At 47.5% G+C, this 27,883-nt stretch overlaps 1 protein-coding gene across 6 annotated transcripts; it reads right to left on the reverse strand.

The window, feature by feature from the left end:
- Window positions 1–636: 636 nt before the first annotated feature.
- Window positions 637–27,404, reverse strand: Cgn (cingulin). Of its 6 annotated transcripts, none has more exons than XM_060393167.1 (21): window positions 27,278–27,404; window positions 19,094–19,974; window positions 18,537–18,637; window positions 18,338–18,407; window positions 18,130–18,201; window positions 16,091–16,218; window positions 14,938–15,070; window positions 14,278–14,490; window positions 13,726–13,874; window positions 13,362–13,494; window positions 10,133–10,342; window positions 9,626–9,832; window positions 8,314–8,571; window positions 6,824–6,994; window positions 5,831–5,992; window positions 4,867–4,956; window positions 3,611–3,694; window positions 3,407–3,525; window positions 2,963–3,071; window positions 2,445–2,608; window positions 637–2,168 (listed from the first exon to the last, which is right to left on the reverse strand). In XM_060393167.1, exons 2-21 carry the CDS (start codon window positions 19,940–19,942, stop codon window positions 2,027–2,029), a joined length of 3,564 nt encoding a protein of 1,187 aa, XP_060249150.1. In that variant the 5' UTR covers window positions 19,943–19,974; window positions 27,278–27,404; the 3' UTR covers window positions 637–2,026. The 6 variants fall into 6 exon arrangements, with proteins under 6 accessions (XP_060249150.1, XP_060249146.1, XP_021503775.2 ...); XM_060393163.1 differs by having other exon boundaries at window positions 18,130–18,225; XM_021648100.2 differs by lacking the exon at window positions 27,278–27,404 and adding an exon at window positions 26,034–26,147.
- Between the last annotated feature and the right edge of the window lie 479 nt (window positions 27,405–27,883).

Below are 27,883 nucleotides of genomic sequence, written 5' to 3' on the forward strand. Positions count from 1 at the left end.
TGAGGAAATGTAGTCTTGCTGGAGAACTAATTCACCAGGGCAGGCTTTGAAAGGTCAAAGACTCCCTGCCCCCTGCCCCCCTCCCAGTTTGCTGTCTGCTTCCTGCTTGTTTAAGGTAAGCTATCAGCTTTCTGCCTGCTGCTATGCCTCCCACCACGATGGTGATAAGACCGTCATCCCTTGGGAACTGTAAGCCCAAATAAACACTTCGGTAAGTTGCCTTGGTCACAGTGTTTCATCACAGCAACAGAAAAGTAACTAATATAGCACTTCTTGCTATTCCCAGAGGTTGTTAGAAAATGGTTCCACTATAAGTAGTCTGTCACTAGATCCTTGATCAGCCATAAGAGACCTCTGAAAAATGAGCTAAAGCCTCATTAATATACAGTTTAAATGACTTCTTGAAATAAATAGAGCTTGCTTAGCAAGGAAATGTGCCAAGCCTAACGACTTGGGTTCAATCCCCAGGACCCACACTATGGAAAGAAAGAACCGACTCTCAAAAGTTGTTTTCTGTCCTCCACAAATGTAGCATTCACATGTACAAGCGAGTATGCACACACACACACAGTTAAAAAAAAAAACAAACTTTAGCATAGACCGTCAATCACCCAGGAAAATGAAGAAGACAAGAACTTCAATATAGATATGTCATTTTAATATTTAATTTAAAATAAACTGAGGTTGGATTGGAAGAAAATATCTGATTTTCAGAATATCTTTTTTTAATCATGAAATTACACATCATTAATGAGAACAGAACTTACTTTGGAAATAAGAGGTGAACCATCCCCATTACCTTCACCCACCAGAACCTGGCACGCCCCAAAACTCAAAGGAGGAATATATTCTCCGTTACCCCTTCCCATCTCTGAGATTCAGCTTCTAACTTCATGGAAAAGCTCTGAATCAGGACCCACTTCCTGAGAAAAGCAAGGATCTATACAGAGGCTGGGTACATCTGGTCTGAGAAGCCACAAGGAGGCCACTGGGACTAGATGTTTGCTTTTAGAGCCTGTATAAAATGCCGCCATGGTTCCCAGGTACAACCACCTATGGCAGCATCCAGAGTCACAGAGGGCGAGAAGATGGAAACCCTGAGCAGAGCCAGTCCCCACCACCCTATAGAAGTCCTTCTCCTGGAGGCTGGTTGGCAGAGCAGCCTGTAGCTCTCTTGCCTAGTCACTGGGGAAGGAAGACAGGCTGAGAGCCTCCAATGAGGAAAGGCTGGTCTTTGGAGAGGTATGAATGTGCAGGTTTATGGAAGGCAAGAACAGCATCCTCATCTCTCACACTGGTAAGGCACTGAGAGTAAAGCAGCAAGGCAGGGATGGTAAAGATGGAAAAGAAAGTCGAACGGTCCCCTGGACCCAGTGACTTGAAGAAAACAAAAAGCAGTGTGACTGAAGAGATGCTAGGGACTACCACATGGACCTACGCCTGTGCAAAAAGAAGGGTCTGAGAGTGGGTAGAGCCACACCCCCATGCCCTTTACCCATAATCCTCCCTCCCCTGCTCCAGAGGGGGAGGGACAAAAGTTGTAGGGATTCAAGGAGCAGAACAACATTGGGTATTTTCCTGAGCCATATGGTTAAATATTAAAGAAATAAAGCTTTACATACATGGCAACATCCATCCCTTCCTGTTCTTCAAAGACCCACCTAGTATATATGTGGACCATTAGGCCCACTCTGCAGGGGAGATGATGGAGAGGTCAGAACCCTAGGAAGGGCTCAGCAGGCCTAAATACCCACTCTTCAAGTGAAAAGGACAAGCCCACCTAGCAGCTCATTGCTAATATATTTGTTGATTACCATCACCCTGACTCCTCCCTGACTTCAGTCTTAAGTCTGAACTGAATCACCCTTAGAGGAAAAAACAAAACAAGACAAAAAACAAACAAACAACAAAAAAATAAAAACAACAAGACTCTGAGGCAGGCAGGACAGAGCAAAGCAGAGAATGGATGGATGATGGCTGCGAGGCTTGACCACAAGCCCGTTTGTGGTCCTTAGTAGAGCATGAGCTAACAGGAGCTGGTCTGCAGGTTGCTCTCAGTAAGCAGTGATGCAATGGATGAAGGGTCATAGACGCTGTCAAATTCCTCATCAGAGCTCAGCCCCTCATGTTTGAGGGCTGACTCAGCAGCTGAGCGGGAAGCTTTTCGCCTGAGTCAGAGAAAAAAGGAACAGACTGAGACACTCACCCTTCCACACTAAGGGAGTAATTCTTCTAAGACCTAAGGCTACTTGAATGGTCTCCTACTAGTAAGGGATCTGGGAAGATAAAGTGGAAGATAGAAGCTAAGATATAAGAAGTAACCACACTGGCTTCTAGGCAGGGACAAGAGACTACAGATTTCTCCTTATCCAGCTTGGGAGGAACCATTCCCATACGCGCGTGAGCGCCCACGAGCACGGTGAGGTACTGAAGGGTAGCCATACCAGGCATCCTTTTCCAAGGCTTTGATCCGGGCCTGGAGCTGTTCATTGACCTCATGCTGTTCCTCCAGTTCCCGCTGAGCCTTCTTCCGTAGGCTGTCCAGCCGCTCAATTTCCTCTTCTGCTTCATCCACCTGCCGCTTCAAAGCCTTCACCCTCAGGGTTAGCTAAGCAGGACACGAGTCCTCACATCAGAAAAGCATCTACTATGGAGGGCTGGGGCCTCCCCTGCAATGATTCTGACAAGGGACAATCCACACACTCCCTCCTACCTACAAAATTTGCACATGCATACACATATACAACCCCCACATAAGCATGGCACAAAAACTATTTGGGGAGTCAATGAATTAATGTATATATAACACTTAGAGAAACGAGCACACTCAATACAGAGCCTTCTACTCTAGGCTAAACCTCTGAGGGTAATCTATGTCCTTACACATGCAAAATGTGTAGACGCCTTATGGGGGATAACGACCTCCCTGGGCCTCAGAAAACACAGGGTGCCCTGTGGTCACCTGGTCTTTCTGGTCATTGACATGCTGCCGTTCATCATCAATCTGGATAGAGAGCTCCTTAACCCTCCGCTCCAGTTTCCGATTGGTGGACTGCAGAACTGTCTTCTCTCTGAGAAGGAGGAGAGGAGAAGGAGATCTATAGCTGTTGCCCTCTATAAGGGAGCCTTTACTTAGCACTGGACTGCCTCCCAGGACTTTTCTGTCATGAGCCTCACCAATACATGGGGAGAGTCCGGGGAAGATCTCAAGAACCAGGGAGAGAGAAGCCACACACATCCCAGAATTACCACAACTCTAAGCTATACTACGGCCAAGGGGGACTCATCCCTGAAGATGAGACCTGGTTGGCCAGGTGTGAGGTAGAAGATGGAGGAAGACCCAGAGAAGGAAAGACCAAGAGGAAGCAAGGGAGGGGGAGGGGGCTGAGTGACAGGTTCTTATCACCTCTCTTCAGCTTGCAGACGCTCTTGCAATAGTTGATTCTGGGACTCAAGCTGGGAGAGGCTGGCACTGGGCTTCTGGAAGCCTTCTGAGCTGGCCAGCCGGGTCTTCAAATCCTTGTTCTGAGAGAGACGGGAAAATTCCATGCTCAGCACCTAGCTGGTCCCCCGTCTGGCCCCTGACTCTATCCCCAAGACTCCTTTTCACCTGTCTCTCCAGGGAGATTTTGTCACACTCCAAGTCCTGTCGAGCAGACCTCTCCTGCATGAGCTCTGTCCTCAGCTGATCCACCTGTAAGGGTGGCGAGAGGAATTAGACTTGGAGAAGACTAAGGCTAACCCAGCCAAGTGGATCAATAAAAGCAGATCCCTAGAGGACACTCGCTGAACCCCAAGTTCTCCAAATCCTCAGGCAACTAAGGACTCTCATCCTGGAATCAACAGCACCCCCTCTCAATGTTCCCCAGCCTAACTAGATTTGAGGAAGCCATCACAGTTCCCACTGCCATGATGCTGTTATCTTCCACATTATGATGGATTGTCCTGCAAAAGGCCCTGAAAGGCTACTGCATAATCTGTGAAAGTAAAGTTTAATTTGCACTGGAGACGCCAAGATGCCTGAGGTACTGGGAACAGGGTATATCTGCCAAGAGGAGCTGGTGAGAGAGGAGAGTATGTGCTGCAGGTAGCAGAGCTGGAGGAGAAGGCCTGCCCAAGGCCATTAGAGCCGGATAATGTCACCACGAGCCCTGGATGCTAGACATGGTGTGGTGCTTACAATTAAAAGACTGCTTTGAGTCTCAGAACAGACTTTGAACTTTGGACTCCTGAATAGTATTAGAACTAGAAGACTAAAGGGACTTTTGAAATTGGACTAAATATATTTTGCATTATAATATTGATATAAGTTTTATGGGAGGGGAAACAAGGAGTGGAATACTATAGATTGAAGTGATGTCTGGAGGCGGGCACAGTGGTACATACCTTTAATCCCAGCACTTGGGAGACAGAGGCAAATGGATCTCTGTGAGTTTGAGGCCAGCCTGGTCTACATTGCACAATCCAAGGTCAGCCAGAGCTGCCTAGAGAGACCCTGTCTCAAAAAAATAAACTAAAAAGTGATGTGTTGGGTGTCAAGTTAAAAGAAGAAATTATAGGTATTCAAATGGGAGGAGCCATTTGAAAGAAGGCTCTCGAAATCCCACAATCAGCACCCCTGAATTGAAACTGACCTCGCTGGGGTCAGAGCAACCTGGGCCACCAGGACTCTTTCCCCAGACTCCAATTCTTGCCTTCCTTCCACCTAAGGAAACCTGTCTACCCTTTTCCAAGGCAGATGAGATCCTGAAGTAGACCCTGCCTTGCCAGAACTGTCTAAGTTATGAAGGACAGGGGAGCTACGCTGTCTTTGAGAGAGCTGGGTGTTACAGTGAGGAGTAGGCACAGTGAGGGGTCAGGAGTCACCTGGTCACGGCCACGGTTCACGCGATCTGTTAACAGTTCCACCGTGTTCTTCTCTTCGTCTAACTCTGCTTCCAGTCGTGCCACCTTCTCCTGCCGCAGAAGGGCCAAAGGTCAATTCGGCCCCAAGTTCTGGGCCCTAGAATGTTAAACTCCTATCAAGGCCCTGTCAAAACTTCAGTCCCACAGAGTTTTCTCCCTGGCATATTCCAAAACCTTCTGGTCCTTGCTCCTGCTTGCTCAAAGCCTCTATGGAGTAAGCGCCCTCTGCTGGCCTGGAAGGCAAATGGAAGACTCCACTCCGATTTGGAGAACTATTTTCCTAATGGAAAAACTGAAAGTGAAACTTAAGTTCCTCAGCAGAGGCTAAGACGGGAAAAGCTGCTTTTCCAGAGTGTGGGACAGATTAAAGCCACGCAGTACCAGGCAGAAGCTAAAATCGTGACTTTGGGCCAACCACCTGGGCCTGAAAACCAGTCCTACCGTTTTCTAGCACTGGACTCACTCCACTGGAAAGTTATTTATCTCCATGCCTCAGTTTCCCTTATCTGTAAAATGGAGATGAGACCATCCACCTCACAGGTTGATCTGGAAGAGGAGATGAGACTTACATGCCACACTCACAGTGCAATATACTCTTGCTGCTATTCTTACTTTCAAGGACAGCAAACTGAAGACTACAGTTCTAAGGGAGGAAAGCCGTTGCTCAGTTCCAGCCAGCTACTGACAGGCAGAACTCAGGTCTAGAAGGTCAGTGTCCAAACACAAAAGATGAATGTCTCAATATCTGCATTCAGTTCACAGTTGCTAAAACACTGTAACCCACAAAAACCATCAGTTGTGGCTTCTTAAGTTTTATTCTCTGGGACAGAAAAGGGCTGGGGAAACACTGGCTCCTTTCCTCATTTAAGTCTCACCTGTGCCTGAGCCAGAACCCCTTTTGTCCCCACTCAGCCAGCGTCTTTACCTCAAGGCTCTTCAGCTGTCGAGCCTTGTCGTCCTGGGAGCGTTTCTTGTTCTCAGCCTCTTGCTCTAGCCCCTGCAGCCGCTGGGCCAGCAGCTCTTTGTCCAGCCGTGCTGTGTCCCGCTCAGCCTGAGATGTCTGCAGAGCCTGCCGCAACCTTTGCAGCTGGGACCAAACACAACATGCAACAGCTCAGCCTAACTGAAATGCAGGGGTGGAGGGTGGGAGCAGCCTGTCCGGGGAAGAAGTATTTCCCCACTGGTATTCTTTAGTGCCAGGCTGGGAGCACAGGTTAGTGGGAGAGTACTTGCCCAGAACTGCCAGCTCATGGTGACAGAAGAGTCAAGTTCAGATTATTTTCTTTATTGTCTTAAAATGTTCTAAACAAATGGGAATCACTTGAGAGTTTTTCCTGGGGAACAGACACCACTGTGGCTATTTAAAGAGTCTTTAAAACTACCAGGCATGGTGGAGCATGTCTTAAATCCCAGTACTTAGGTGGCAGAGGCAAACAGATCTCTGTCAGTTCAAAGCCAGCCATACTGAGACCCTATGTCAAAAAACAACAACAAGAACAAACCAAAAACGAAACAAAAAGTGATCTTAGGTCCCAAATTATGATCTAAATAATAGGAAATGATGTTTATGCAATAAGTTTTAAAAATCTTAGCAGTAGTGGCACATGTCTTTAATCCCACCACTCAGGAGGCAGAGGCAGGCGGATCTCTGAGTTCCAGAACAGCCAGGGCTGTACAAAGAAACCCTGTCTTAAAAAAAAATTAAAAAAAAAAAAAAATTAAATCTCCCAGGTGACTGCAGCAGAGGTTGAAGCCACTGCTCTATAAATGATCCCCTCTTGTATGTCCTAGTATGAACAACCCCCTCTACCTCAGTGTGCCGCTCCAAGTGGTTTTGGCTCTAGCACTTCAGGCCATAGTTCAGTGAGGAGCAATGATCTTCAAACCCAAGGACACTTTCCTCTCTTTAGGCTCCTACCTCATCCTGAAGCCGGCTCAGCCCCCCTGAGTTCTTTTCGGCCTCACTGGCCCAATCCTTGGCCTGACGCTGGGCATCAGCTACTTCCTTCCGGGCCTTTTCCTTGTAATCTTCCATCTGGGACTGGAGTTGCTGCAGGGCTAGCTTGGAGTCATCCCCAATCTGCTCCAGCTGAAATGCAAAGAAAAGTGGTTTTTGTTTTGTTTTGTTTTGTTTTTTTCAGCACTGTACCTCTATATATCAAATGTTCTGTCCCTTCTCTAGACCCAGCTTCCAGGAGTCTCCCAAGAGCCTCCTTTCTGGTAAGCAGCCCTCTATGGCTTTCCTGGTCTAGATCTCTCATATGGCTAGTAGCTATATTCAAATGCCTGGACATCATAACTTTATCACTTGCTTATCATCTCTGGTCTCTTTTTTTTCCCATCTATAAAATGGGATAATTAAGTAACCCTTCAATGACCCTATTTCTGCAAACTCAAGTTTACAAACTCAAGTGGTTCTAAAATATAGCACTTAGAAAAAAAGTCTTCCAACTAAATTATGACAAACCCTCAATTACCATTTCAGAGAAAATAAAATGTATATATATATATTTCCTAAATTGACATTGTTAGTAGCTAGCCTTGTTTTGTAAAATAAGATTGGGAGGAAGAACCATACCAGCAAAAAGCAATTTGATTTCCTTATCTCACTTGCTTCTTCCTCTCTCTGAAATTTAAACCTTTACTAATGTAAATTCTTATGTTTAGGTCTCCTAGACTTCTAAAGCAATCTCCTAGGACTATTCTCCAAGAATGAAGACCACAAGACATCTGTCACATAAGCAGAATATCACATTTGGCCTGGGCATGGTGGCACATGCTTAGAGAGTTCAATGCTAGTTTTAGCTACATGAGATTTGTCTCCAAAATAAACAAACAAACAAATAAATAGGAAGAGTTAGAGAAATGGCTCAGTTAAGTATATACTGCTCTTCCAGAAGACTTGAGTTCAGTTTCTAGCACCCATATGCAGCCCCAAACTGCCTATAACTTTAGCTCCAGGAGACCTTATGCCCTCTTCTGACCTCCTTTATATGTGTACCTCACATGTACACATATAAACCTCCACATCGACACAGAAATATACACCTAATTTTAAAATAATAATAAGAGCCAAAGTATGGTGGCATACACCCTTATTCTCAGCACTTGGGAGGTAGGGGCAGATGGATCTCTGTGAGTTCAAAGCCAGCCTGGTCCAGCCAGTGAGTTCCAAGACAGCCAAGGTTACACAGAGAGACCCTGTCTCAAAAACAAAACAAAAACCAAGATAATAATAATAATAATAATAATAATAATAATAAATTTTTAAACTTTTTTTTTTTTTTTCTAAAAAAACCAAAGGTTTGACCTGATCCTATCTTTGAGTAAAGTTAGTCACACATGCTGGCCCACCTCCAGGGTTAGCTTCTGCAAGGCTTCCTAAGGGTCCACACAACCTATGCTCACCTCTTTGTTGAGTCGGTCCACAGTTCTGTCCAGCAAACACTTCTGCTCCTCCAGCTCGGCCTTGCTCCTTCGGAGAGCCTCCCGCTGCTTCCCCTCTTCCTCTAGGGCCCGGCTCAGTGCTTGCTGTCCCTGCCCAAGGCGTGCCAGCCCCCGCTGGGCTTCATCCAGCCGGACCTCCAGAGCCCGCTTGGCTGCTGCCAGGCTCCCCTCCTCCTCCTGGGCAGCATTCAGAGCCTCCTGTAGCTGCTGTTTCTCTATCTGGGAGGCGGGAGAGAAGTTTGGGCTGAGAGAAGGAAAAGCTCAGGCTGAAGCACTGGAGGTAAGTAGATGGAAAAGATGGGAAAGTTATTTATAAAAAAGGTAAGGAGGCCGAAGCAGGCAGACCTCTGTGCATTCAAGGCCAGCATGGTCAACATAGTGAGTTTCAGACCAGGTGGGGTTATATAGTGAGACCCTGACTCAAAAAACAACCAAGACTGAGAACTACAAACAGGCTCAGAGGAACTAGTAATCAAAGCAAAAGGGTGATGTTGGGGTGTGGGGGAAGCCACTCAAACCACTCAGACACCAATCTCAGTCAAATATAGATGGTTTATTGAACACAACACCCCAAGACTGACCATGGTCAGAGACACGGTGGACTCAGGAGCCAAACTGTGACACTGAGTGTTTCTCAGAGTTAGCTTATAAAGGTAAAAAAAAAAAAAAAAAAAAAAAAATGCAATTGGATGGATGGTGGAACGGGGTGATCAGTTCTGACTCTAGTTATTTTGTTAATTAGACAAGCAGTTCTAGCTAACCTTGGAAGTGTGCCTGGCAGCTGGAGCCAGCTGTGCTTATGGCTGGGGAATTTCTAGCAACAACAGGGCCATAGAGTTTCTCATTAAACATAAACATAGTTTATAGTCAGCCTGACCTTGTACAGAGATTCTTTTACCTCAGCACCGAGCCGAGATGATGTGGCTGGTGGGCCTGAAAACAAAAATGGCTATAGCTATGCCAAAAGGTGCAGGCCTCAACAGGTGAGAGATAGGAGACAAAAACAGCAGGGCAGAGCTTGAAATGTTTCCACCACGTCGTCATTCCAGAAAACAAACCCAAGCTTAACAGATGTGGTAAGGGCAAAAGAGCAGTGCTGGCAATAGAACCCATGGCCGCACGCTGAGGGAGAAGTGCAGCGCACGCCAGCGCGCTAAAACTGATGCTGGGTACTGAGGGACGGCAGTGCATGTGAGTACACAAGGGAAACGGGTTATCTGCTAGGGTTCAGGTTAGATGAAAGAGAGCCCGGAAGGTGCACAAGAGCCCTTACCTCCAGCCGACGCACTTTGTCCCGAAGTCGAACCTCCACTGCTTCCCCTCCCTCCGCAAGGCCTCGGGCCTCCTTCAACTGCTGCTCCAGACCCAGGATGCGCCTGCGGAATTCATCATTCTCCTCCTGGGTCTCCCGAAGCGTGGTCTCCACTGTTGTCCGACGCTGCCCCAGCACCATGGCCTCTGCCTCTGATGCCAGCTTAGCCTGTGGGCAGTTGGGAGAACCGGCTCAAACCGTGGGGCTCCGATGGGTAAACATGCATCTCCAGGAGAAGGGGCCACCCAAGAACCCACCAGAAGCTCACAGCAGCCATAGATGGAGGGGTGGCCCCAGCAAGGAACCTCCCTGATAACCCTATCCCTACACTGATGCAGCCATCCTGCCAAAATCTGCTATTCACCACACATGGGCCTCCAGAGGTGCTCAATCCATCCCCACACTGGCTTCTCAGCCCTCCTGACCCCTCATCCTCCACCTCCTGAGCCTTGGACCCACTCCCCTTGCCTTGGAAGCCTCTTCACACTCCTGCCGCAGTTGCTGCACAGTCTTCTGCAGCTGGAGGTTCTGCTGTTCCAGCTCTCGGCCTCGATCAGCCTCAGCCCTCAGCACCGCCAGCTGCTTCTCTACCTCCTGGTCCCACTGCTGTCCGGCCACCTTCTGGCCCTGCCGCTCTGCCCGCAGCTCTTTAAGCTCCCCCTGGGTGCGTCGCAGCTCCTAGAAGGGAGAGAAAACAGTGGGGCGACTCGGTTATAAGGTTCCTGGAAGTGGAGGAAGTAAGACTCTTCACACACCATGGAAAGAAATATAAATGCTAAGGCTGCTTCTGAGAGCAGTTGGGCAGACTCACAAAAAGCTAAGCACAGACTAACCACAAGACAAGCGATCCTATTCTTAAGTGATGTGCCCAAGAAAAGTGGCAGTTCTCACAAAAACTTGTTTGTAAATGCTCCTAGCAAGATCAGGCACTGTATGTCAAACACAGAAGCAATCCACACGTCCTTAATTTGGAAAATGGACAAAATACACTAATCAAGAATAGAGCATTAAATCTAGGCACAATGGCGCATGCCTATAATCCCAGCACTGCGGGAGACAGATCTTATGCAAGCAGATCTCTGTGAGTTCAAGGCCAGCCTGGCTACACAGAGAAACCCTGTCTTAAGAAAAAAAAAAAAAGCACATATATCCATAAAACTGGATGAAACCAGGAGTGGCAGTGTACCCCAATAACAAAAAGATGAAGATACTTGCTACCACACAGTTGAATCTTAAAAAATAAAAATTATAACAGCTGAAAATTAAAGCCAGAAATCAAAAGCCACATATTACAGAATTATAATTATATGAACTATTCAGCTTATGCAAATCTGGAGGGACAAAGTTATCAGGGCATAGAGAGAATGACCACCAATGGGCATGGGGTGCTTTTGGGGGTGATTAAAATATTCTGTAACTAGATAATAGTGATGGCTTCACAATACAATTAATATAATAAAAGCCACTGAAATGTCTGCCTTTTAAAAACTTATTTTTTATGTGCATTGGTGTTTGTCAGGTTCCATGGAAGTAGTAACAAATAGGTATGAGCTGCCGTGTGGGTGCTGGGAATAAGAACCCAGGTCCTCTGGAAGAGCAGCCAGTGCTCTTAACTGCTGAGCCATTTCTCCAGCCCCTGAATGATCTGCTTTGAAAGGAGAAATTTTAGGTCAATCATGGTACATTAATCCCAGCATTTGGGAAAGAGGCAGGAAGATCTCTATGAGTTCAAAGCCAGCCTGGTCTAGTTAGTGAGTCCTTGTCTCAAAAAACTGAAAATAAATAAATAGAGGAATTTTATGTATAGAATTTTATAAAACAAGACTGGCTGCCAAAACAAAACAAAAAAACCAAAACACAAAAATATGTCACAATAAATACTAATGGATCTTAAATTTACTTTTAAAGGGCAGTTAAAATATAAACTATGGGGCTGGAGAGATGGCTTAGAGGTTAAGAACACTGGTTGTTCTTCCAAAGGTCCTGAGTTTAATTCCCAGTAACCACATGGTGGCTCACAACCATCTATAGTGAGATCTGGTGCCCTCTCCTGGTACGTAGGCAGAATTCTGTATAAATAATAAAGAAATGTAAAAAAAAAAAAAAAACCATCTCTTTAAAAAATATGTATAGGGGCTGGAGAGATGGCTCAGTGATTAAGAGCACTGTCTGCTCTTTCAAAGGTCATGAGTTCAATTCCCAGCAACCACATGGTGGCTTATAACCATCTATAATGTGAACTGATTCCCTCTTCTGGCAGGTGTAAATGCAGATAGAACACTCATATACATAAAATAAATAAATCTTAAAAAATTTATAAAAAATATGTATAAACTATGGTTCTCTTTAATTATAGTTTATAATTATAAACAGCTACTCTCTTTAGTTATTAGGCACTTTTGAAATTTGTAAAATTTCAATAAGACTGAAGGGCCATGGACTATGCAGTAACTCTATAATGTAGACACTAACAAAACTCATTACAAAGAAAAGGAAACACAGCCGGCTTTCTGGTCTGTGTTGGACTTGGTTAGGCTGCTTCCCTCATCTACATTTTGTTTAAATATTCGATAAAATATACCTCCTGTTTGAGGCATAGTGATAAATGAGATTGTCTGGAGGGCTGTCAAGTTGGCCATGTCAGCTAATACATCAATAGGTTTCACTCTCCATGGTATTTGTGACTTCCCAACAACATAGTTTTGTCATCCAATAATAATTAGCTGTGTTCTTTGGTGTGTGTGTGTGTGTGTGTGTGTGTGTGTGTGTGTGTGTAGGGTTTTTTTTTTTTTTATTTGGAGGGTGGGGTTGAGACAGAGTCTCTCTAGAGACCTGGCTGTCCTGGAACTCACTCTATAGACCAAGCTGTCCTGAACTCACAGAGATCCACCTGCGTCTGGAATGCTAGGATTAAAGGTGTGTGCCACCACTCCTGGCCTATTAGCTGCATTCTTATCCTTCATGAATTATAACACTTAGAATATCAAACTGTGTTTATGTGTTTATTTCTATTTTTATGACTTTCTCATGACTCTTATGAACCATCATCCATGCATGATGAAAAAAAGGATTGACTTTAACATATATATATATATGTGATAATCTTGGAATGTTGTGTCACCAAGCCGCCAACAAGACTGGGGATACTGGGGAGATGCATGTCAAACACTAGACCCCTTGAGCACCATGTCCAGACTGTGTGTTTTCTAAATACTATTTGGTTTCTCAAGTAGGTCAGCTAGCCAAGCTGATACTGGCATTGCAGTCCAGGGATTATATTTCTTAATGTAAATTAATAAGTAGGCATTTGAAGAAAACATTTGTTTCATTGCATAGTTAATGAGTTTCCTGCTGAAAGAGAAGTTTTTCCAGTGATGAACAAATTACGGTTCTGAGGCTGCAAAAATGCCCCTGAAGTTTTACAAACCCACCTGCATCTGGTTACCTAAGATGTCTTCTAGGAGGTGGCCAGCAGTTTTTGCCTATGCCACAACCTGGCTGCTGACAGCCTTTTTCATTAGAAAACTCTATAACCAACGGGGAGACCAGCCCAGCAGAGCTGGAAGGCCAAAATTGAGCTGCTCAGATGAAGCTTGAAACCCACACTCATGAGAACTGCCCCGCTAGCATGGCAGAAGAGCACCGGTGAAGCAGCAGCTCACCCCACCTGCCGTTCTGCACACCAAGTGCTGAGTACCTTTCTGAGCTCCTCCACCTGCTGAGTGTCTCTTGTACCGGCTCGGGCCAGCTCCAAGTCCCTCTGTAAGACCTCCATCTTCTCCATAAGTTCCTCTTCCATCTCCTCCTTCTCCATCCGCAGCTGCAGCACTCTGAGCTCAGCAAGGTTATATACCAAAGATAAAAGATCAAGGTCAGACTTCCCACACAGAAGAGATTCACAGGACAACAGGAACCAGCCCTCTGGAGGCCACTGCCACAGACACTGAGGCAAGGAGAACAAGCAGCTTTGGAAACACGCGTGTGAAAGCGTAGTGTGAGGGAGAGGCGGTGGGGTGTAAGAGTCAGGGTGAATGCCCCTGCAAAAGGCAGATGGGTCTTACTCCTGCTTGGCGGCTCTCAGCTCCTCCTTGTTTTTCTGGAACATGCTCTGCCAATGCCCTGTCTCCTCTGACGTCTCCTCTAGCTCCCTTTGCAGCTCCCGCACCAGGGAAGACATCTTCTGCCTCTCAGCTTCCACTGCAGCGTGGTCCTAGAGAACGAGAGAAATGGACACCAGGAGGCTCAGAAGGCAAAGCTCACTTTAAGGCAAAAGGGAAGCCGGGGCGCAGAGAGCACCATATCAGCGACACTTTGACATCCTGCTAATGCGATGTTAGGAAGCTCAGCCCGCTTCTCTGTCATCTGCAGGAAGGCTCCCTCCATTATTTATTTCCCTACAGAGTTTGGCCACACATCCTTAAGGTACTTCTGGGTTGTAACTCCTCTCTCGGCCCTGGCAAGTTTCCAACCTGGCAAGGCTCTCACTACATCTCGTATGTGTCCTTTAGGGAAGGATCCTAGCTGCGATCATGAGAAGTCCAAGAACACACTAATCAGGAAGCCCCACTCCCTGGCAGTGCCCTCTTCTCCCAGCCCCAGTTTTTGTCACATGCCTGGGTCGCATCTTGCATGCTCCGGCGAAGCTGCTCTGTGTCTCGCTGGTATTGCAGCCGGACGTGCTCCACCTCCTGGTCATGGGAGGCCACCTCCTCTTTCAGGGCCCCCTTCAGGGCTGTCAGCTCCCGTTCCCTCTGCCTCAGCTGCTCCTCTACTCGTTGTTTTCCCTCTAAGACCTCTTCCAGGAGTTCCCGGGTCTCTAGCAAGTCCTGAAGAAAAGGAAGATGGAAATGCAACAGTAACCATATTAGTACTCACTCTGTCTATTAAATAACTGACCCATTTAGTCAAAAATTATTTATTGAGACCTCGGCAAAGTGGCATATGCTGCCAATCCCAGTAATTAGAAGGATCACAAGTTAGAAGCCAGAATGGACAACTTAGCCAAGTCCCAGTTCCAAAAAGAAAATGTATTCATACTTTAATCAGTCTGGTATTAGGTGCTTCTTGCCCTCCAAACTGCCTGTGGCATAAAAGAAAATTGTCATTCTGGGCTCCAGCCTCACACTACCTTTGAGTCTGACTGAAAGCACACTGAAGAGCACTGTTGAAAACCTACCTGCTCTCCACACTTCAAGAAAACAGTAGATGAGCAGGCCTGAGGATGCTACTGGGAACCGAGGCTAGAATAGACACCCTGCACCTCCTTTTCTTACCTTTAGAAGAATCTCTTTTGCAGGCTCAGGATTCTGGCCCTGTTTCAGCTTGATCTGCAGCTCCTTCACTTGGGTCTCCAGCCCCTGCCGATGTCCTTCTTCCTGGCTCAGGAGGAGCTTCATGTTCTGAAGCCTAATGATAGATAGCATTACTGGACACTGTGTCAGGCGGTTACATACCTACCATACATTAAACTTCCCTACACTCTCTATTTTCTGCACATTTGGTTTTGCAGTGCTAGAGATAGGCAGGCCTTGCCAAACTGGGCAAGCATTTCACCAATGAACTACACCATGCCCCTATTCCAATCTTTTCTTTCTTTTCTTTTTCTTTCCCTTCCTTCCTTCCCTCCTTCCTTCCTTCCTTCCTTCCTTCCTTCCTTCCTTCCTTCCTTCCTTCCTTCCTTCCTTATTGTTTACCGTGGATGAGAGGCATCTGTGTGGCAGTCAGAGGACTGCCTGCAGGAGTCAGTTCTCTCCTTCTCACTTGTGTCCCAGGGACTGAATTCAGGTCCTGGGGTTTTGTGTTAAGCTGAGCCATCTCCAGGCCCCTGTTCAAATCTTAAATGAACCCTCATACCCAACTGCTTCAACCTATCCCTGGCCCTCCTGACCTGTCTCAGTCTGCTCTACTCAGCGCCTTCTCAAGTGTTGCAATTACTTGCATGTTCCCCTTGTTTACTGTCTGTCCCGTCTCTGGGAGCTAAGATTCTGGAGGGAAGAGCCCTACCTATGTGGCTCACTGATGTACCTCAGGAGCCCATGTCAGAGCCTGTCACATAAACAATATCACTCACAGACAGAAGACACCTGCTGACTCAGTGAGTAAACCCTCACAATAGTCCCAGGAGGTAGCTGATAGTTCTAGAATCATTTTACAAACTAAGAACCCCATGGGCTGGAGAGATGGCTCAGGTGTTAAAGGCTAGGCTCACAACCAAGAAGACAAGAAACCCAGACAGGCACCACAGGTAGCCCATCTCCACACCAAGCACCCTCACTGTTACCATAGAAAGGAAGAGAGAACAATCCTGGTCCCTGTAGCTTCTGCAGGTTCCCCTCTGACTCCTTCAACCCTAGGAGGGTTGACCTCTGAGACCAAGCCCATGGAGGCTGCCCCAGGTGACCCATGAGCACCATCAGCTGCACTCACTCCTTGGCGCTCTGCTGGGCCTCCCCCTTCCTCCTCTCCAGCAGCTCCTGCAGTCGGGTGCACTCTTCTGCCTTCTCCTCCAGCTGCCTCTCTAGCCCAACCCTGGATGGTTCTGGCTTCTGCCGCTTCTGGAAACAAAATGGAGACTAGGAAAAGCTTGTAGAAACATTCCGTATAGCTCCGCATGGTAACACATGCCTGTAATCCTGACACTTGGGAGGCAAAAGCAAGAGGAACACTATGAGTTCAAGGCCAGGCTGAACTACACAGTGAATTCCAGGCCAGTGTTTAGACTTAAGAGTAAAACCTTGTCTAAAAAAAAAAAAAAAAAAAAAAACAACAACACCTAAAATAAAAAAATAAACAAAACAAACAACAACAACAAAACCCTATCAAACCTTATAGGTCCCCTAGGTGTTCTAACAATAACAGCCATGAGTCACAGTTACTCAGCTAAGTTGATCCCTGATTCTCCAGCCGCAGACACTGAGAAATGCTTGTTTTAAGCTTTTAAGTTTTAGAGTAATCTGTTTTGCAATAAATAAAGAGTATATTATTATCTTCACTTACTGTTAAGGAAACAGGACTTGAATACTTGAAGAGCTTAACTAAGATTAATTACACAGAATCAAGGTTTGAACCCATTAACTTTGATTTCATTTAACCATTACCTGCACCATTAATGAGAGGATTGCAAACCAAACTCCAACTATGTACAGGGCAATACTGTGAGAAGAAGGAAAGCATTTAGAGAGGGCGTGGGGTTGGGGGTGTGGCGAGATGGCAGAGTGCTTGCCGAGCATGCACAAAGCCCTACGTTCCATCCCCAGCTCTGTATAAACTGGGCATGGTGATGGACATCTGTCATCCAAAATTTAGCAAGAGGATGAGAAGCTACTTCAAGGTCATTCTTGGATAACATGGTTCAGGGTCAGTTCTCTATTTTCTGCACATTTGGTTTTGCAGTGCTAGAGATAGGCAGGCCCTGCTCTCCCAACTCAAAAAAAATAAAAAGTAAAATTAAAAAGTTCAGGTTTTAGAGAAAGAGTGGCTGCACACAGCAATTCCTTCAACCTCTCTGATCTTCAGATTTCTCATCAGAAAAAGTCCTGCTGATACTGTGCACAGCCATTATAATGATTATGTTTTACCCTGGACAGTATCTGCCATAAAAATTATATTCAGTAAATGATACCGATCATAATTATGACGAGAAAAAGTCGAGACACGTAGAGTAGAATATAAATAATTTTCTTTTCGTTTTAATAATTTATTTTATTTTATGTGCATTAGTGTGTAGGTGTCAGATCCCTAGGAACTGGCATTACAGACAGTTGTGAGCTGCCATGTGGGTGCTGGGAACTGAACCCAGGTCCTTTGGAAGAACAGACAGTGCTCTTAACCACTGAGCCATCTCTCCAGCCCTTCTTTTCTTTTTTTGAAACATGGTTACACATAACCCAGTCTTGTCCTGATAAATAGCCAGAGATGACTCTGAACCCTGATCTTCCTGTCTCTACTTCCTGAGTGCTAAGCTTACAGGCAAGTACCACCACAACTGGTTGTAGTCAGTACTGGGGATTGAACCTGGGACTTCATGCATGCAAGGTAAGCATTCTATCAGCTGAGCTATACCACTGCAAAGAGAACCAAAGCAAGTTTCTGAAGCTTTATATAAGCAGTAAATAGCAGATCTGAGATACAGAGTCCTGGGGAAAATGAAAAAGAAGTAGAACTCTAATGTGCTCCACCCATAGTTCCAGAGAACTCAAAGTTCTTTTTGGGACTAGGACACTGACTTCTTGTCATATAATACAGACAGTACTTGTCCTAGTACCTAGAAGAGCCAGCCCAGCTGGCCATGGCAACACACAACTTTGATCCCAGCCAAGTGAGGAGGATGTCTGTGAATTCAAGGCCAGCCAGGGATACTCCTACTCAGGAAGACCCAGTCTCAAAATAAAAAGCCAGCCTCGGCATCCACCCCCCAACACAACATCTTCCCTTGGACCCTTCACCCCTCCCATAGCCTGCCTCACCTTTGCCTCTTCGTCCAGCTGTCTCTGCAGCTCCTCCACCTTTCGGGTAAGCTCACCTTGCCCTGCCAGAGCCTTAGTAGAAGCAGGAGAAACGGTCTGCCAGAGGTATCGGGGAATAGGAGGGTGGGAAGCGAGTCTACATCCAGATCCCTGAAGGTCTCAAGGCCCTAGCCCTGACCCTTGCCCCGATCCCTAGAAAGCCACTCACCCCCAGAGGCTGAATCTGCTCCAGCACCAAACTAACTTTCCTCCTCACGGATGCTTCACTTTCCATGCTTCTAGAAGACAGAAAGAAGGACAGAAGCAAGGGTGAATGGAGGAAAGGGGGAAAGCAAGGAAGGCGGGAAATGAAGCCAGAGGACAAGGAGGGAAGTCCATGCTCCCACTACGGGGCGGGCCCCACTCACCCCTCCCTTAGGATGCCATAGATGGTGGCCTTCACATGGTCCACACTGCCTAGTGGTGCTGCCTCCTGCTGGTCCCGGAGGAGGTCTGGAGTTGATTTGAACTGGGGAGAAAAAGGAAGAAGAGAGGAAAGGAAGGGAAGGAAAGATTAGGCCAGAAGTACCTGTGTGTTTTGAATGGAACAGAGGTGGTAGTTGGGAAACAAGGCTTCTCAGCACGTTGAACACTGCTTAGGCCTGAGGAACAGCCCAGAGAAAAGTCCAAGCAGTGTGGATCTCTGTGCTGCTGCTGCAGATGACACTCCTCTCAAGAACCAGCTGTGAGCTATGTCCTAAGTAATTTGTGCCAGACCCTGCAAAATAGCATTTGCTGGTGACTGAAGAGTGGCTAACTCTCCATGCTCATTTCCATTTTCCTGTGAAAGTATGTGGTGTATGTGGATACTTAGTGAATAAAATGGAGAACAAAAGGCAGAGACTTTCTGCCCCTACGTCATCTGAATTCGTCTGTGGGCTGATGCAAAGGTAGGGGTTGGAAGTGGAGAGGGATGACTTCTGACCTGCACCATGGCAGAATCCTGTGCTTTCTCCCGTGGCTCCTCAAAACTCTGAAGCACCCAGTCTTGAGTCTGACGGGAACGGCTAAAGCTGCTGAGAGGGCTCTGGCTCTTAGATGGCTGCTTTGAACTGTCCACATAGTGGTCATACTTTGTACCAGAGGACCAGTGGTTGTTTGACCGGCGTTCCCGATCTTCACCGGTGTCCCGTGAGAGCCTGCTGTCCAGACTCTGGCTCCGCTTGCGCTGTTCATGAGGAAGTGTCCGCATGCGGCGGCCAGTCCGACCGCGGGCCGGGGCCCCCTTCTGACTGTCAAACTTGTTGATGAGTGAGTCCACTGAAGACAAGGGGGCAGTGTCAATGGTGTTAACACGGGGAGTCTTTTGAGGGGCTAGTTCCAGCAAGCTGGTGCTCCTATTGCTAGGACCCATAGACGCAAGCCCTACCAGAGAGGCTTGTGACTGGGAACGGAGCAGTCTTCCTTTCCAGGGGTCCTTGGGCTCCTCATCAGATGTGCTGCATTGAGAAGTGGCAGGAAATCCCTTGACTTGAGAGTAGGGATTCTCGGGGAGCTCTGAATCAGAGCTCAGAGCTCCTGGGGACCCCTGGTTGTTGGTCCCCTTGATTTGGACCCCAAAGGAGTCACTTCCTTTCTCTCCACTGTTAAGCACCACAAAGGGCTGCCCAGCAATGCCCTGCACACGCACAGCGACCCCATAGGTACTGGCTCTCGCATCCTTAGCAGGGCGCCTCCCACCCCGGCGAAGGGTGCCCATCTCAGTAGCATCCTCTGGCTCTGTAATAAAGCGAATTTGGACTCCATGGTCTACAGGGCCCCGGGGATCAGCCATCGTGTGTGCTTGCTTCTCATGTAGAAGGGATCCTAGAAGACGAAGAAAACAGTTTTAGCCAAGGAGCCTGAATGAGAAACCCAGCTTCAAGAAAGCTGACTACCTAGTCAGTCCCTTCTACAGAAAATGGTTCTCATATTTTATCTGAGCAGGAGAAATGCTATGTATGGCAGTCTATCCCCAATTTCTACTTATTAGTCCTAGAGCGGGATCTGAGAATTTATGTTCCTCAAAAACTTCTCCTGGGTGATGCTGATATTCTTGATACAGATAGCACATTTTGAAAAATCTAGGGAGACCAGCAGTTGTGACTTTAATCCCAGCATTCAGGAGGCAGAGACAGGCAGATCTCTGTGAGTTCAAGGCCAGCCTGGTCTACAGAGCTAGTTCTAGGACAGCCAGAAAAAAACACTGAGAAACCCTATCTTGAAAAAGCAAGCAAGCAAGCAAGAAAGTAAGAAAGGTCTATGAGGTAGTTTGTTAGTAGACAGCTTGCCTAGAGTGTACAAGGCCTTGGGTTTGACCTCCAACACAGGAAGAAAAGAAAAATCAAAATAAGACAGATAAGATACTTTGAGGCCCACAAACCAAAATAATTCATTTCCTTTGATACAATCCTGAGGGTTATGGCTTATTAAGACTTTGAAGATAATATTCTGATCCTCACATACAACACAAATAGCCATGGGTCAGTGAGTGAAGGTGGACACCAAAGCCTGTCCATCTGATGTTTCCACTCCCTTGAAAAAGGAAACCTCCTACTGCAGAGTTTATTAAAATAACTAGATCACAAAACGTGGCATCCTGCTTATGGGCAGACACTTAAACTTGTGATATCTCTGGAGTGAGGATACTGAGGGCCAAACAAAGACAGAAGAGATCCTGCTCTCTGGACTTTCTACTGTGTAGCTTTCTGTCTCTTTTGAAATTGGTACTGTGTAGCTGTACTACACATTTGAGAAAGGACTTCCGGTTGGACTGTGACTCGGTGATAAAGCATTTGTCTAACATGTATGGTGAGATCTGGGATTCAGTCCTCAGCACCAAGAGAGAAAAGGAAAAAAAGAAAGCAGATGGGAGAGGAGGGAGGACTTAAATATGATTTTTTTTTTTTCTTTTTCTTTCGGTGGGGCCAGACAGGGTCTTATCTGGTCAAAGCTGGCCTCCTACTCCTTACACAGCTGAAGATGAACTTGAACTTCTGGTCCTTCTATTTCCACTTCTTGAGTAGTGGTATTACTCAGGTGAGCCACTGGGCCTGGTTTTATGCAGGGCTAGGATGGAACTCAGGGTTTCACTCTACCGCAGAGCTTCATCTCCAGCCCCTTAACTGTGGGCTTTAGTGTGCTAGTCCAAGGACCCAGAAGAAGCAGGCTCCAGGATACAGACAAGGCCATCCAGAGGCCAACTTCCTGCTCTACATTGCCCAAGCTTGGAGTCATCAAATGGAATGTGCTCCAGGTGTGCTCTGGCTCCTGGAACTTGGGAAGGGAGGTTTTGTTCCAAGCAAATCAACATCAGCAAATGGGGCTCCCCTACTCCTTCTGCTACTCCCTACTGGAGGAGTAGGGAGGAGCCTCAGGTGTGCCAGACCGAAAAACAATCACACCCAAGTCAACTCTCTGTAGGGTTCTGGCCAAGGAAACTTGGCAAGGTCCCTCTCAGAGATAGTATAAACTCTAGGAAGCCAAGAAACCAGGGGAGCTAAAGGCAGGTGATGAGCAGGAGGGGCAGAGCCCATGTGAGAAAGGGCTTGGGGGAGAAATGAACACTGTGGGAATCCTTAGCATCCCCATCCTTTCCCAATTGCAGAAAGGAATGGGGAGGGAGAAACCCTTTACTGGGAATGATTCACTGTGGGGGTCCTGGGACTGTGAATGCACCTCCTCCAGGACACAGCCCATCACAGCTTTTAACACAGAACCTTACGTGTGTGAAGGCAGAGGGGAGGAGCTCTTCAAATAGAGCAGTAGTTCTTAACCTGGGGAGGTTCTTAACCCTCTGGAGGCTGAGAGACCTTTTTATGGGAGTCACACACAACCATCAAAAACCATAGGTATTTACATTACTATTCATAACAGTAGCAAAATTATGGTTATGAAGTAGCAAGGAAAATAATTTCATGGTTTGGAATCACCACAACATAAGGTATTGAGGGTCGCAGCAATAGGAAGGTTGATAACCACAGCACTAGAGTCAGGATCTACCAGCACTTGTGAGTCTGAGTCAGGGGGATTGCCATGAGTTCAAGATCCCCAACTTCACTTGCACAGTGAGACTTTGCCTCAATAAAAATAAGTAATAAACAAACTGCTTCCCTTCTTTCTTCACATGTATTAATTTTATAACATGTAATTTTTTTATTTTATTTTTTATTTTTTTTGAGACAAGGTCTATGTAGCCCAGGCTGGTCCTGAACTCACCAAGTAGCTAAGTATTGTTGCTGAGGAAATTGAGGTTCCCTCTTTGGGTTCTTAAGTTTCATTAATATAACTTAGAAACAGTGTTATGAGAGTTTGAGAGAGCAACAACAGAGACTATCTATCTCGGCAGTTGCCAGGAGGCAGAAAACGAAAAGAAGTTGCAAGAAGCAGGAAAGAGAAAACCTTGCCTTTAAGAAAGCAGGCAGGTTCAGTAATGGAGGTCAGCATCCAACCCTACGGCAGGAAAGGAACTGTGTGGCAGAAGCGGAAAAGGCTTCAGAGGGAAAGAGAAAGCCCCATGTGTATGGAAAAGCATGCCCAAGCTTTGGCAGATATCTGAAAAAAAAAAAAAAAGAAATAGAGGAAAGAGGCAAAGTCAAGCTTGTCTCATTGGGAAAAGCAGCTAGTTTCTTGCAGTGCTTCCATCGTTTTCATATGCTACCTGCAGGTTTACCTCAGTTTACCTCCACACATTTACTGAAGAGATTATTTCCTGTCTCCTCCACTAGAAAATAAGCTCCTTCAAGACAAAGACCAAGACTCTCAGCTGTCCTCTGCCTGGAACATGGAGAATGCAAATGAATACTTTTTGAAGGCTGTATCCTGAACCAAGGCAGGCTCTCCCAGAAGCAGAAAATATGCCCAATTGATGCCTCACAGCATTCTTTGTGCCTTAGTAACAAGATGTCTTCTGGGTCTGGACTCTGTGCCCTATGCCGCCCTGATCTTACAATCAATCAGGTGTACCTAAACTGCCAGCTCTCAGAAATCACATGATTTATTTATGATGGAGTTCTGCCCTGTCAGTATATCAGCAGATCTTCCAGAGCAGGTCAAGGAGCTCATGTGTAGGCACAGCACAGTGCCCAGCCCCTGGGCTAGGGTGCCAGACAATACAGGGGTGCTATCCCGGTTCCCCTAGGTTCAAAAGACCCTCTCCCCCAACCTCAATCACTATCAATTCCAGGACTTGTGGGTCAGGGGCCAGGACAAGAGATCTTTAGGGTTGGGTCAGAAAATAGAGCTCTAAATGATTCAACACGGAAAACCCGAAACCTATCCGCCTTCAGTTACAGAGGACAGTGGGGTGGGGCCAAGAGAGCAGGGCAGCTCAGAGGCCTTGCATAAGCCCCAGGCAGGTAAACAATAGTCAGGACCAACAACATGAAGTCCAGGGCCTGTGCTCTCACCAGATGCCTGACCCTCTTTTCCCTCCCCTGGCACATGCCCAGGGCATTTCTCACCAACTGTACTGGGAAAAGACCAGAGCAGAAGTTAATTCAGCGCCATCTGTCTGCCTCTGCCACTCCTGCCCAAACGCTGGGAGAAGGAACACTACACCTGTACCAGACAGCCACTTCTCCCTGAGTTACTCATTAGCCTGCCCTGCCCCAATTCCATCACCTCTGGCCCAGCCATTCGCATCTGGCTTCCAACTAGGAGTGACAGGGTCCCTGGACTTCTGGCAGGAAGTGGGTGGGGGTGGGGTGGTTTCGGGTGTAGGGAGGGAGGGCTGACAGACACAGGGCCCAGCAATGTGCTGGGTGCTGAATAAACTGGAGCATTTAGAAAGCGGAAGAACTAAAAGAACAGCAATTAGAACCACCTCAGTGGTAACAAGAAAGGAAATAAATGGTCAAAATAAAAACAGAGAGCTTAGTGGCCTTATCATTTGATAAGAAGGCTCCTTGTAGGCCCAAACAGAACTCCCCAAGTGGACTCCAGACCAGGTCCACTGAAAAAGCAGAAACCTGAGAGCCAAACCTGGAGCTGCTTGGCCAGTGGCAGTAAAAAAGAAAAAAAAAAAAAAAACAAACAATGAAGAACTGGGCTCTTACAAACTGGCTGGACTGGTTTGAGAGGCAAAGAGAAGGGAGGGCCCATAAGGTTAAGCTGGAACCTTGCAAAGCAGACCAGAGAGGTTCCACAGCAAAGGCAGAGACAAGATCAAGAATGGGAGCTCTGTCCAGCCTACATGTCAAGGCTGAGACTCTGGAGGGGGAGGCAAAAGGTGGGGAGGGAGGAGGCAGTAGTTAGAGATGCACAAAGAACTTGGTGACAAGCCAGTGTGTGACTGGAAGACTGTGTCCCTCCACCACTCCCTCCCAAAGTTGCATTCTTGGTCCTACACTTTATCTCCATCAGCTCCCAGGCCCTTGGTTCTCCCCTCCCTGGCACAAAAACAAAAATAAAACAAAAACCTAGCCCTACCCCCTCTTCTACAAGGGCAGGCAGGCAGGCCAGCCTGGGAACCACAGGAAGCCAGAATCTTCTTAGAATCAGGCAAATCTCTGAATAGGCAGGCCCCCAGAGCCAGACCCAAACTCCCAAACACCCGGATGAGAGGACAGCTGCCCTGGAATATGTAGGTAGCTTGTCTACAAACATAGCGGTGGCTAATTATTTCCCAATTACAGCAACTGTCTTCTGACAGAGCATCAAAGGGGCCAAGCTAAGGCTGACTCTGCTTTCACTGCTGCCTAAGGCAAGGAAATTCACCTCAGAAGTTGTCTGGGGTCCAGTATACACCTCTCAGGTGGCCTGGGAATTTGGAGGTATAAGTCCCCGAGTCCTTTGGTCTCCTAGGGAGTTCTGCCTATGTTCATGCACCACTAGTGCCTACAGTCAGTCATCAACGGTCACGAGTCAGGGTTGCCGTTAGGGCTTCAGGGAGTCAAAGGATTCTATGAGGTGTCAAGGAAATTAGCTGCATCCAAATCTCACCAGTGTCCCCCAATCTAGAACTAGAGGGGGGAAATATATATATATATACACATACATTTGCTTGAAGGGAAGATTTGACATCAGTCCCAGGAAAGAAGGCTATTTCTAGGTGGGTGTGGTGACATAAGCATGTAAATTCAGCTTTGGGAGCTGGAGGCAGGCAATCAGTTCAAGGTCAGCCTCTGCCGTACAGCAAGTTCAAGGCCAGAAACCCAGTATCAATCCTCGTTCCACACCCCCGAAAAAGCATTTTCAGCTATTTTGTGGGTCCAGAAATTTATGCTTCTGCATTCCCCTCTCATGAAAAACACACACAGTTCTTTCTAGAGGAAGAAGAAAAAATAATCTCACACCTAGCAAAGAGCCGGGGGGGGGGGGGGGGAGAGTGGACCCGTCCTCATATCCTAGGGCCTTCCTGGCAAGTTTTCACCTGTAGGCAAATGGTAAGGGAATGACCCCACATTTCAGAGCACTTCCAAAGCCAAAAGGAGGGTGTCAGCGGCCAGCATGGACTGACGGGGAGGGTCACCCCCAAAACCAGCACATGCTGATATCTCCACTTCAGTCTCTGAACCTCTGGAGGCACTTCCATTTGCTCCAGTAGGATTGAACCCTCCCCCGCCCCCATGTAGGTCGCCAAGAGAAATTCTGCCCCAAGGGCTGGCGCCTGACCTCCAGAGATCGTAGCGCTGAAACGCACGCATGCCCTGGGAATAACCTTACCCTCGGGTGCCCACACCTGGCACCTTCCCAGCCACTTGCTTCTGACACCGTGGAGCAGGGGCCAGCTCGCAGTTCTGCTACGCACTCTGACCGCCCCTCCTCCTAAACTCAGCACCTGTGCCCAGGAGGAGGGCATCTGATGTCTCCACCCTGCCGCTCAGGCACATTCCTGAGGGCCTACCCATACCTCAGGTGTCCCCGCTCGGGGCAGGCTCACTCACCCGGGGCCGGCTCGGTGCTCCGGGGCTCGCACACCCGCAAGGGGCTCGCGCTCCGTCTGCCCGCGCTGCACGCGCAGCGGCAGCCCAGCCTCTCCGGGCTCTCAACTCCCTCCTCTCCCCCGCCCACCAACCTGTTACTTCCCAGGAGCTCCGCCCCATTGGCCATCACCTCCCGCCCCGCCTTACCCCTCCTTCTATTGGTCGGCTTCCCGCAGGGGGCGGGGCAAGCTCTGCGGGAACCCGGACCCGGGGTCCCCAGCCCGGTGGGCGGGAGGGGCGGAGGGGTCACGTGGGCGGGCGGGGTGCGTCGCGCAGGGGCCTCAGAGGCCATTTTGGGGGCGTCGGGGTTTTGCGGACTACGGTAGTTTATCGCCTGAGCATCCCCTGGGCTCTGTGGGGAGCGTCTCCCGTGTGCTCCTCTCAACGCAAATCTCGGTCCCTTTCTGCCCTGCATCTCCTCCGCAGAAACCGGAATTCTGTTCTGTCACTTTCTGCAGAAAATTTCTTCGTCGTCTCCCGACGTCAGCGCGTCCTGCAGCTCTGCTCGCCTGTCTTAGCGGCATATCAGAGCCAGAACCCCAATTGTGGATTCTCATCCGCAGGCTCTTGGCCTCAGTAATCATTTTGCAACCTTTTCCTTTGTGACACTTATCACCTAATTTTGCATCATTCTAAAATACGTTTTCGTCGTTTTGCCTAACTAGGAGAAGCTCGGCCGGAGCCGAGATCTTTTTCTTTTGTTTTGTACGCTTCATCTCAAATGCCTATAGCCGAGGCCAGCACATATTTGGCTCTTAATAAAATGTGTAGATTGAATGACTTGGGCACCGAGTGCCGTAAATGTATATGCATCAGAATGATCTCTATAAGCAGGGAGGGACTCAAGCACACATTGTAAACCCACATTTTCTGAAAGCCTGTCAAGGAGGGCTTTTGGTGCCACTACACCGCAAGATTCTGGGGTACATTGCGTGCAATCTGAGGCAGTTAGCATTAAGGCTGGCTGGTACCTGGTGTTAACGGCTGAGATGCGTTAAAAGATTGGCTTAGCTTACCTTGCTGGGCTCTGAGTAGCTCTCTCCTTTATTTGTTCGGTAAATATTTATTTTAATATATTTAGATATGAAGATTCCTCATCTCCGATCCAGCCAGCATTCCACTGGCATTCGCTGGAGCTCGTTTCCCTCCCCCTCTCCCAGCCTTCAGAAGCTGGGCGTGGGCCCTGGAGGGGAAAGTCCACCTACCTGTTCTGTAGCTGGGTTGCTAGGTCTCCGCATTCCAAAGGAAGCTTTCGATGAGGGATAGAACCCTAAGGAGGAACAGAGAGAGAGAAGGTGCGGTTTGAGCGACCTTCCGCAGAGGAGGTGTTTCTCCTGGATCAGGTTACTTCTAGACCAAAGGGTGATTTGGAAAAGAGATCTTAAAAATAAATAAATACATAAAAGGAATGGGTGAATTGGCCCGGACACTGAAAAGTGAAGGTAAATTAACTCTCATGGGTAACCCCTTGGACTGTACTTAATGTATTTGTAGTAAATAAAAATCGGGTAGCTACGCAGCACTAAAACACAGGGGGGAAATTGGGAGCCTCTGAGTCACCACCATCAACCCTTCCTCCTTGGAGGAAGAGCTCAGAGGGACATTAGTATCAAGTTCGGGTGGAAAAAAAAAAAAAAGCTTTTTCTCCAGAATTCAAAAGAGAATTTAGCCTAATGCACACCTTTATTCCTAGCAGAGACAGGTAGGTCTCTGAGTTTAAGGCTAGCCTGGTCTAGTTCCAAAACAAACAGAGCTACGCAGTGAGACCCTGTGAGGGTGGAGGGCAGTGAGACCCTGTGAGGGTGGAGGAC

This window comes from Meriones unguiculatus, chromosome 10 (genome assembly GCF_030254825.1).
Source record: "Meriones unguiculatus strain TT.TT164.6M chromosome 10, Bangor_MerUng_6.1, whole genome shotgun sequence".
In the NCBI taxonomy this organism is placed as follows: Eukaryota; Metazoa; Chordata; class Mammalia; order Rodentia; family Muridae; genus Meriones; species Meriones unguiculatus.

Coding starts and splice junctions, on each gene's coding strand:
- Cgn (XM_060393163.1), bottom strand. CDS start 19,942: ATGGCTGATCCCCGGGGCCCTGTAGACCATGGAGTCCAAATTCGCTTT. Junction 15,071..16,090: donor GCCCAGCAGAGCGCCAAGGA/GTGAGTGCAGCT, acceptor ATCTATCATTAG/GCTTCAGAACATGAAGCTCC. Junction 3,526..3,610: donor AAATCTCCCTGGAGAGACAG/GTGAAAAGGAGT, acceptor CGTCTCTCTCAG/AACAAGGATTTGAAGACCCG.